At 53.5% G+C, this 10,197-nt stretch overlaps 2 protein-coding genes across 3 annotated transcripts in view; one reads left to right on the top strand and one right to left on the bottom strand.

Moving 5' to 3' along the window:
• Positions 1–2,704: 2,704 nt before the first annotated feature.
• Positions 2,705–5,201, top strand: POLR1G (RNA polymerase I subunit G). Its single transcript, XM_007532209.3, has 3 exons — positions 2,705–2,990; positions 3,311–3,452; positions 3,569–5,201. Exons 1-3 carry the CDS (start codon positions 2,969–2,971, stop codon positions 4,950–4,952), a joined length of 1,548 nt encoding a protein of 515 aa, XP_007532271.2. The 5' UTR covers positions 2,705–2,968; the 3' UTR covers positions 4,953–5,201.
• The window catches only part of ERCC1 (ERCC excision repair 1, endonuclease non-catalytic subunit), a 43,249-nt gene continuing 38,074 nt past the window's right edge, over positions 5,023–10,197 (bottom strand). For both annotated transcript variants that reach the window (XM_007532208.3, XM_016192171.2), the window contains exons 7-10: positions 7,553–7,652; positions 5,731–5,802; positions 5,508–5,576; positions 5,023–5,148 (exon numbers count right to left, since the gene is read on the bottom strand). In XM_007532208.3, the coding sequence (XP_007532270.3) occupies positions 5,095–5,148; positions 5,508–5,576; positions 5,731–5,802; positions 7,553–7,652 (295 nt within the window). In that variant the 3' untranslated portion in view covers positions 5,023–5,094. The remainder of the gene's footprint in view (positions 5,149–5,507; positions 5,577–5,730; positions 5,803–7,552; positions 7,653–10,197) is intronic.

Below are 10,197 nucleotides of genomic sequence, written 5' to 3'. Positions count from 1 at the left end.
CTGGGGCTGGAGGGAGGCGGGTCCCGAAAGAGGGGGGTGTGGGGGTCCCTCTCGAGCACCTTGGGATTTGTAGTCCCGGAGGGGCCGGACGCGGACTTAGCTAGTCCCATGTGGAGTCACCCGAAGTCTGATTCACCGTCTAGGAGGGCGAGGCTGAGGGCGATGGTCATGGGCAGCAGAGTTCAGACTTCTAACCTCCTGAGTCTCTGACCCACTCCTCCAACCCCAGTTCCCCGCTTTGCTCAGCTCTGTTTTATGATGGCATCAGGGATTGAACCTGGGATTTCTTTTTTTTTTTTAAATTTATTTCTTTATTGGGGAATTAATGTTTTACATTCAACAGTAAATACAATAGTTTGTACATGCATAACATTCCCCAGATTCCCATTTAACAATACAATCCCCACTATGTCATTCATCATCTTTCATGGACCTGTATTCTCCCCACCCACCCACCCCAGAGTCTTTTACTTTGGTGTAATACTCCAATTCCATTTCAGGTTCTACTTGTGTTTTCTTTTCTAATCTTGTTTTTCAACTTCTGCCTGAGTGTGAGATCATCCCATATTCATCCTTCTGTTTCTGACTTATTTCACTCAATATGATTTTTTCAAGGTCCATCCAAGATCGGCTGAAAACGGTGAAGTCACCATTTTTTACAGCTGAGTAGTATTCCATTGTGTATATATACCACAACTTGCTCGGCCATTCATCTGTTGTTGGACACCTGGATTGCTTCCAGGTTTTGGCTATTACAAATTGTGCTGCCAAGAACATACGTGTACACAGATCTTTTTGGATGGATGTGTTGAGTTCCTTAGGATATATCCCCAGGAGAGGAATTGCAGGGTCATAGGGTAGGTCCATTTCTAGCCTTCTGAGAGTTCTCCAGACTGTTCTCCACAGAGGTTGGACCAATTGACATTCCCACCAGCAGTGCAGGAGGGTTCCTTTGACCCCACACCCTCTCCAGCATTTGCTGCTGTTACCTTTTCTGATGTATGACATTCTCACAGCAGTGAAATGATTATCTCATTGTTGTCTTTATTTGCATTTCTCTGACAATCAGAGACTTGGAGCATTTTTTCATGTGTTTCTTGGGCTTTTGGATCTCTTCTCTGGTGAATATTCTGTCCAAGTCCTCCCCCCATTTTTGGATGGGGTTATTTGTTGTCTTGTTGTTGAGTCTGGCAAGTTCTTTATATATGTTGGTTATTAAACTCTTATCTGATGTATGGCATGTAAAGATCTTTTCCCATTCTGTGAGGGGTCTCTTGGTTTGGGTAGTGGTTTCTTTTTCTGTGAAGAAGCTTTTAAATTTGATGTAGTCCCATAGGTTTATACTTGCCTTAGTCTTCTTTGTAATTGGATTCCTTTCATTGAAAATGTCTTTAAAATTTATGCCGAAAAGAGTTCTGCCAATATTTTCCTCTAAGTATTTGATAGTTTGTGGTCTAACATCCAAGTCCTTGATCCACTTGGAATTTACTTTTGTATTCGGTGAAATACAGTGATTCAGTTTCATTCTTCTGCATGTTTCAACCCATTGTTTCCAACACCATTTGTTGAAGAGACTCTGCTTTCCTCATTGAATAGTCTGGGCCCCTTTGTCAAAGATTAGATGTCCATAGGTGTGGGGCCTGAACCTGGGATTTCTGAGCCTCAGGCATGAGGAAACTTTTTACATCAAGGTAGGGGTTTCCCCCATAGGATGATTTGGATACCACTTAGGGAGAGAAGGTGGGGTCTTGGGGGAGTCTCACGTCCCCCACCTCTAAGGCAAAAAGAGTTTTACTAAAAGCAAGTATGCCCTCGGAGTCTCTGGGCCTCAGTCTCCGTGGCAGTGAACAGGGAGGGTAAGCTCTTTACAAGTTCACTCAGCGACACTGCCCCAACCGGAGGCTAGAACTACAAATCCCGATGCCCTCCGCGGCAGACAGCGGGCGCCTCCCGACTCAGGGCTTCTGGGAATTGTAGTCCAAGCGCCCCAGGGGAGGCCCCCGGCTGTCTCGCCCACGCGCGGGGGACAGACCGACGGTCCCGGTCGGAGAGGAAGCGCGCCCTGTCCGCGCTGGGAAGCGGCTCTCCTTCCCGGGGAAGGGGAGCGTCCCGGTTCTGGAAGAGTCCGAAACCGCGGGGGGAAGGGGGGAGAAAGGCGCTGACACACCGGCCAGGAATGCAGTCGGGTCGCCCTGTCTCGCCGCCGTCCCGCGCTCCGCCCGCCGCCCCACGCGGTGCGGGCCCCGTGGGAAGAAGGGACGTGGGCGCGTCCCACACATGAGTCTCCACGTGCCGCTGTTTACACGCGCCCCTGGGCGGGGACGGCGCCGCAGCCAAGTTAGCCACCTCCCTCCCTCTCTCGCCCTCCACGCCGTGGGGAAGCCCCCCCACGCACCAGACTGAGTCAGGGGCGGGGGCACCGACCTGTCCCATTGGACGCTCGAGCCCCGCCCCCCGATCCGCCCCGCCCCCCGCAAGTCATTGCGGGCCCAGAGGCCCCGCCCCCGAGCTTTCCCGCGCCCAGGCAGCCCTGCAGCCCCTCCCCCGGCCGGGACCGAAAGCCCTCCAGAGGAATAGCCCCGGCTCCCTCCGCTTTCCCACCTCTCCCACTTAGGTTCTGCATTTCCGAGGAGGGCTACTCACGCCAAGAGCCCGGGCCGGCCCGCCCAGACTCCTACCTGTCTCTCGAAGAACCGCTGCCCAATCGCTCGTCCTGTCTCTTTAAGAGTTGGCGCAGGTCTGAGCGGCGGCCCCTTTAAGGCGACATCGAGGCGGTGACGTCGCGGAGGCGGGAGCGGAGCCGCGGGTGGCCCAGGTCCAGCCGGCGCGCACGGGCGGCTTCTCCCGGCGGAGGGAGGCTCCAGGCCGCGCTCCGCCCGCGTGGGAGCAACACAGCCAGGCTACCCGAGAGGCCCCGCCCGCCGGGCCACGTGGTCGGCGGCCTAGCGGCGCGGGCTGCGGAGCCGGCATGGCGGGGGCCCCGGCCGGCGGTGAGTTGTTGCGGGGCGGCTGGAGGGGGTGCAGAGGGGGCGAGTGGGGGGAGGACGCAGCGCGGGGGCTCTGGACCGGAAGGGCCCGGACACCCCTAAGTGGGATGGGCATCTCGGGGCTACCCGAGGGCAGGCTCGGCGGAAATGGGACTCGGGACGGAAGACAGACGGCCGAGGTGCGTCTGTGCGCCCTGGGGGCTGGGCCGGGACTGGCACCCCTGAAGCTCCCCCACCCCTGTACCTGTTGCCTAGCTGAGCGCTCTCGCTGGTTGCCGTCCGCATCTCTGAACACAGATTCAACAGGCCTGTTTTTCCTGCAGTTGCTGCCCGGTTCTCTTGTCCCCCCAACTTCACCGTGACGCCCCCAGCCTCTAGCCCCGCACGCCTCTCCTTGGAGGCGCTGACAGGCCCGGACACGGAGCTGTGGCTCATCCAGGCGCCCTCGGACTTTTCCCCAGACTGGTGAGTGTCCCTGGGGCCACCTGCCTGCACCCGAGGGGGCTGGGCTGGGCACGGGGGAGGGTGGTCCCAGACCCCGGTAGTGACCGGATGTCTGCCCTCCCCATCTCTCCCTTCAGCCTCAATGGGCGGCTGGTGCCCCTGTCTGGCTCCCAGGTGGTGAAGGGCAAGTCGGCGGGCAAGCGGCACCGATACCGGGTCCTTGGCAGCAGCGGTGCCCCAGCTAGAGAAGCCACCCTGCTGGCACCCTCAGCAGAGGCAGGAGGGGGGCTCGTCTGTGCCCCCGCTCCCCAGGGAAGTCTGAGGATCTTGGATGGGCCGCAAGGGCCTCTGTCTGGGACTCCTCTGCAGTCCATTCCAATGAGCCCCCCTCCACAGATACCCCCTGGCCTGAGGCCTCGATTCTGTGCCTTTGGAGGCAGCCCTCCAGTTACAGGGCCGCTGGCGGCCTCGGCACTGAGGTCACCCGCCTTAGTGAAGAGGAAGAAGAGGAGGCATGTACCAGAGGCCTCGGTTCCCCAGGCGGCAGTGGATGGGCCTGGGACTCTGGACACAGCTTTGGAGCCCCCAGAGATGAGTGAGAGGAAGAAGAAGAAGAAAAGGCAGCAACTGAGTGCACTGGAGGTAGTGGAGCCAGTGGCAAGAGAGCCGGAAGCTGACATGCTGGAGCCACTGGGAGGACTCTTGCCATCTACCACCAAGAGAAAGAAAAAGAAGCCCAAAGAGGCAGACCCTGTGGAACCGGAAATAGAGGCACTAGAGCCGGAACAGATGGTGAAGCTGGAAATGGTGGTCAAAACCGAGCCTCTGGAAGAAATAGTGCTGTCCCCCAAGAAGAAGAAGAAACAAAAGGGGGCGGAAGAGGTGATCGTAGAGGAGATGATAGTTGAGTCTCAGTTGCAGGTAAAGATGGAGCCACAGGAAGAAGCCATCCCATTGCCATCTTCAAATAAGAAGAAAGAAAGGGGGCTCAGAGTGATGACAGAGCCAGGGACTGTGACTCTGAAGCCAGAGACAAGCCCTATGGAGCTCCGTGGGGAGATGATGGAGCCTGTGAGTGAGTCACAGGCTGAGGCAGCTCTGGGGCCCACCAAGAAAAGAAGGAAAAAAGAAAAAGAGCAGAACACAGCGATGGAGTCAGGGATAGAAGAGATGGAGCCCAGAGGAGAAGTGGCAGGGCCTGAGCTGTCGGATGTCCGAGAGTCTGGAGGCATTCTAGCAGTCACCAAGAAAAAGAAGAGGAAAGAAAGAGGGCACACAGTGACAGAGCCGCAAGGAGAGGGGATGCAGCTTGAGTTGCAGGATCATGGTGAACCAGAGGCCGCGCCAGCTCTGGGAGCCAGCAAGAGGAGGGATCGGGATCGGGGCCAGAAAAGTGCAGCACCAGAGACGGCACCCCAAGAGGAAGTGCCAGAGTCCCTGCTGACTCCAGAGTCTGGGGAGGTGGCCCCCACTAAGCTGGAGAAGAAGCGGAAGAAGCAGCCACGACAGGACCCCAGGTAGTCACTTGCTTCAGGGGAGTGACTGCAACTCGAGCAGCAGAAGGAGCCGAGCGCCCTGGCTATGACCAAACTGGGGTTTCCGTGACCACAGCAGGCAGAGCCTGGGCCAGGAGGAGATTTTATTGTCACACGGAGGTCTGGGGTCACCGGGGCACCTTGAGGAAGGGCTCGTGTAGGACATCGTGCAGCCTCCGGGCCTGGGTGGAAGGAAGAGAGCAAGGCCTGGTCATTAAACGAGCCCTTCGGGGCACTCACAGTGGGCTTCTGTCTTTTTTTCTCCTGAAAGTGAGGTTCAGGAGGAGTATTCAGGGCTGGGAGAGCAGTGGCTTAGTCTCATTTCTGTCCCCCATTTGGGCCTGGATGTGAGGTTAAGCCTGTCCCTACCCTCTCTGGGCCTCTGTAGCACCCGTCTGTGGAACAGGCATTGGGGGTCTTCCAGGACTTTAGAATTTTGTGGTTTGAGGGTCTACTTATATGAGTCTCCCTCCCGTACCCACCACCACCCCTATCCCGCCCCCCCCCCCCCATCCTTTAAGTTCATACTCAGGGCTCTCACCTTCTGGGGCCCAAGGCCAGGACACAAAGCCAGGTCTTCCCTCGATGCAGCTATGAGCTGTTCCAGGGACTGAGGAAGATGGGAAGAAAGGTCAGCTAGGGGAGCACACAACTGATGGAGTCTCTAAATATTCCTGAAGGAGGGAAGGTCCAGTGGGAAGGCTGGGGAGTAGGAGGAAAGGAATAGAAATGTCTGCAGGGTGTGCATGGGGGGCTCTTCTTACCCCAAAAGTGGCCAGGAGGGTCTGGCTGTCCGTTTTGTTAACTGACTTCACAGTGGTGAGACAGTCAGTCACCTGAGAGGGAGACAGGATATTAGAGACAGGAGATCAAGGCTCAGCCCTGGAGGGCAGGGCTAAGTCACTACTGGGTCCCCACACTGCCTGTCTGGAAGTTCAAAGCCAGAGCCCACTGCTGACTCCCTGAGAAATACTGAACAAGGAACCTGGCCTCTCTGGGGCCATTTCCAGATAAACAAGGATTCATGATACAGCAGTACTCCTCTGTCCATGAAGAATACATCCCATGATCCCCTGCGGGTGCCTGACCTTTGCACTGTTTCTTGTACCTATATATGGTGGCATGTCATTTATAAATTAGCACAGTATGTAAATGTTGTCTTATCAGAAGAATATCTTACTGTAAATTATGTATAGGGTGGGAGTAGATAGCATAATGGTTGTAAAAAGAGACACCTGAGTCTCCAAAATCCCAGGTTCAGTCCCCCACACCACCACAGAGCTGAATGGTGCTCTGGTAAAAAAAAAAAATAGTGGGGGCCAGGCAGTAGCACAGCATGTGCTACTGTGTATGTGGTTCAAAGCGCAAGGGCCAATGTAAGGATCCCAGTTTGAGCCCCTGGCTCCCCATCTGCAGTGGGGTTGCTTCACAGGCGGTGAAGCAGGTCTGCAGGTGTCTGTCTTTCTCTCCCCCTCTCTCGTCTTCCCCTCCTCTCTCCACTTCTCTCCTGTCAACAGCAGCAATAGCGACAATAACAATAAGGGCAACAAAATGGGGTGGGGGGAGTGGCCTCCATGAGCAGTGGATTAGTAGTGCAGGCACTGACCCAGCGATGACCCTGGAGACAAAAAAAAAAAAAAAAAAAAAGGTGGGGAGCAGGGCATTGACCTCACGTGCAGGTTCTGCCCTTGACAGCCGGGCTGAGTTGCCTCTCTGGCTCTAGTCATGTCTTTTTTTTTTTTTTGGTTCAGGGGTAGCTAAAATCTAGTTAAGTGAAACTGGACTAGGGGAGTGTGGACATCACACAGCATGGATTTCTAAATGCCAGTGTGTGTCCCGGGAGTTGGCTGCCTCACTTTACACCCCAGTCCTGCCAGTGCCCAGCTGTCGGCCACTGGGCAAATCACTCCCTTCTTGTCCCATCAGACAACAGGGAGTTTTCAGAGTTCCTTACCCAGAGGGGTAACAGTGAACTTGGCTTTTAAGCCGGTGTGGCCAGCTGTAAGAATTTTACACAATGGAGCTACTGATAGGCCTGACTGCAGGGAAAGGCCTGAGTGGAAGGCCCCTCCCCGCTGCTCTCAGTGGGCTGCATATGCAACCATTCTGCAGCCACTTGAGAGCAGTGTGGCTCTGGGGACACAGCAGGGACAACCCCATCCTCCTGGGGGTCCCAATCCAATGTGGGGAGTGGTGGGAGGAGGCAAATCCACTGGAATGGAGAGCCTAGTGGGAGTAGCTGACCAGGCCTGGGGATCAGGGGAGGCTTCCTGTGGGAGGAAGCATCAAAGTGGAAGTGAAGGTAGGGTCCCTGAGGTAAAGTGGACAGAAGGGGTGCAGGGCTGGGAGAGAAGTACTAGAAAGTAGTGAGGGGAAGGAGAAAACATGGCTGACCACCAGGACTAAATGGATCCTGTAGCCCATGGCAGTGGGGAGCCACGAGAGGGTTTTGAGCTGGAGAGGGCAGGATCAGATTTGTACTTGAAACCCTTCTAGCCGTCCTCGGGCAGGAGGGGGGAGTCCAGGTAGGACGACATCAGAATGGAAGTCCAAGTGCCCAGGAAGGGAGGGGGCAAGAGGCCTCACCCGGGAGACGAAGTCCTGTTCCAGCTTCTCCATCAGGAGGTCGGCTGGTTTCTGCTCGTAGGCCTTATAGGTCTCCAGGTACCGCCCGGCTTCCTCGGGGCTGGGGTGAGAAAGCATGAAGGAGGGGAGTGTTGGTGTTTTTACAAAGAATTATTTCCTCATGAGTAAGAGACCAGAGCACTGCTCAGCTCTGACGTCAGGCAGCACTGGGGCCTCTGGCAAGCCGGTACTCTAACAAGTTGAACTGACTCAAGGGGGTCACGCTTTCCGCTGCATTGTGACAGCAGAATTCGCTGACACCACACATTCCAGATGCTAGGACACAGAAAGATGAAACATCTCAGCCTCCCCCAAACATCCCTGGTGGTGACACAAATCTTTATTTATGAAGCACCAAGGAACAAACAGAACCCTCTCTCCGATGGGTTTTTGTTTTTCACAGAGCCCTGCTCAGCTCTGCCTTATGGTGGTGCTGGGGACTGAACCTGGGACCTAGGAGCTCCAGACACTATGCTATAGTTCTGGCTGTTTATTTTTGAGAGTTGGTGAAAACCAGGGCGTAACATGAATATACAGTGCTAGAGATTTTTCTCTTTGTGTTTCAGTTTCCACATCTGTATGGTGGGGTGGATCCTTAAACTGTAACCATTAATTCATCCTCTCCACAGCTCAAAACTGAGTCTAGAAGTTTGAGGTGGGTGGCTGAAAAATCGAGGGCCCAGAATCACTCAGGTGAGGAGCGGGGCATAACTCATCCAGTGCCTGAGCTCTCTAGTCCTCAGCCAGAAAAGATGTACAAAGATTTTCTTAGCAGGTAGAGTAGTGCCAAGGTACCGAGGTCCAGTCCTGCTTTGATCTCTAGCACTGTATATTCATGTTACGCTCTGGTTTTTACCCCCTCTCAAAAATAAACAGCCAGGACTATAGCATAGTGTCTGGAGCTCCTAGGTCCCAGGTTCAGTGGAGGGGGAGGGAAGGGTGCAACTGAGCGCACACACTGTCGTGTGCAATGATCTGGGTTTTAAGCCCCACACCCATCTATAACGGGTGCTTCACAAAGAGTAAAACAGGTCTTTCTTTGCTTTTCTCTCTCCCTCTCTCCTCTCTCTCTCCCTCTCCCTCTCCCTTTCTGTCTTCCTCTCTCTTTTTCCCCCCTCACAAATTCTCTCTGTCCTGGGAGTTGGACAGTAGCACAGCAGGTTAAGTGCACGTGGCACAAAGTACATGGACCTGCGTAAGGATCCTGGTTCAAGCCCCCGGTTCCCCACTTGCAGGGGAGTCGCTTCACAGGCGGTGAAGCAGGTCTGCAGGTGTCTGTCTTTCTCTCCCCCTCTCTGTCTCCCCCTCCTCTCTCCATTTCTCTCTGTCCTATCCAACAATGATGACATCAATAACAACAACAATAATAACTACAACAATAAAATAACAAGGGCAACAAAAGGGAATAAATATTTTTTAAAAAATTCTCTGTCAAATCAAAAGAAAAGAAGAAAAATAAATAAAGAAGGAAAGAATGGCCACGAGGAGTGAGGCACTTAGTCCCATCAGTAACTGTGGTGCCAATAAAAATAGACAAATGAAATAGAAAAATAGTGGTCCGGGAGGTGGCGCAGTGGATAAAGCATCAGACTCTCAAGCATGAGGTCCTGAGTTCAATCCCGGCAGCACATGTAAGAGTGATGTCTGGCTCTTTCTCTCTCCTATGTTTCTCATTAATAAATAAAAAAAAAATTAAAAAATGGAGCAGGGGACAGAGAAAGGTAGTGTAATGGTTATGCAAAGAGACTGATGCCAGAGGCTCCAAAGTCCCAGGTTCAATCTCCCAATCCACCATAAACCAGAGCTGATCAATGCTCTGGTAAAAAAAAAAAAAAAAAAATGGAGCAGGGCCAGGGATCTAGCTCAGCCTGTCAGATTACCTACATGCATACCTGAAGGCCCAGAAGCCACAGGTATAATCCGTAGCATCACCACATACCTGAACTGAGCAGTGTTCTGGTATACTCCTCTTTTTCATAATAGATAAATCTTAGAAAGAAGGGAGTCAGGCAGTAGTACAGTGGGTTAAGTGCATATGGTGTGAAGCGCAAGGACTGGCATAAGGATCCTGGTTGGAGCCCCTGGCTCCCCACCTGCAGGGGAGTCAATTCACAGGCGGTCAAGCAGGTCTGCAGGTGTCTATCTTTCTCTCCCCCTCTAGGTCTTCCCCGCCTCTCTCCACTTCTCTCTGTCCTATCCAACAACGACAACATTAACAACAACAATAGTAATTACAACAATAAAACAAGGGCAACAAAAGGGAATAAATAAGTCAATATTAAAAAAAAAGAAAAATGGACCCCACTCCCCAAGACTTAACAAGACCAGGGCATCACTGCATTGTGGTAGCCAAAGCTGGGACGTCAATAATGCAAGCCCTGTACTCTGCACCACTGAAAAATGCAGTTTCCCCCCTTTTGACCATCTGGTGCTTCAGTGCTCTGGGCTGACTTTTTTTAGGTAGAAACAAGTTAGAAGCAGAGAGAGAGGGAAAGAAACTACAGCACTGAAGTTTCCTTCAGTGCAGTGGGGCTGGGCTCGATGCATGCATACTCCCTGGTGTGCTGCTGCATATCGAAGGGGTCTACAGTCAACAATATTTATAC

This window comes from Erinaceus europaeus, chromosome 2 (genome assembly GCF_950295315.1).
Source record: "Erinaceus europaeus chromosome 2, mEriEur2.1, whole genome shotgun sequence".
NCBI lineage: Eukaryota > Metazoa > Chordata > Mammalia > Eulipotyphla > Erinaceidae > Erinaceus > Erinaceus europaeus.
The sequence above is the reverse complement of the archived record's forward strand: the minus strand, read 5'-3'. Positions and strand labels throughout refer to the sequence as shown.

Coding starts and splice junctions, on each gene's coding strand:
- POLR1G (XM_007532209.3), top strand. CDS start 2,969: ATGGCGGGGGCCCCGGCCGGCG. Junction 2,991..3,310: donor GGCGGGGGCCCCGGCCGGCG/GTGAGTTGTTGC, acceptor TTTTTCCTGCAG/TTGCTGCCCGGTTCTCTTGT. Junction 3,453..3,568: donor TCGGACTTTTCCCCAGACTG/GTGAGTGTCCCT, acceptor CTCTCCCTTCAG/CCTCAATGGGCGGCTGGTGC.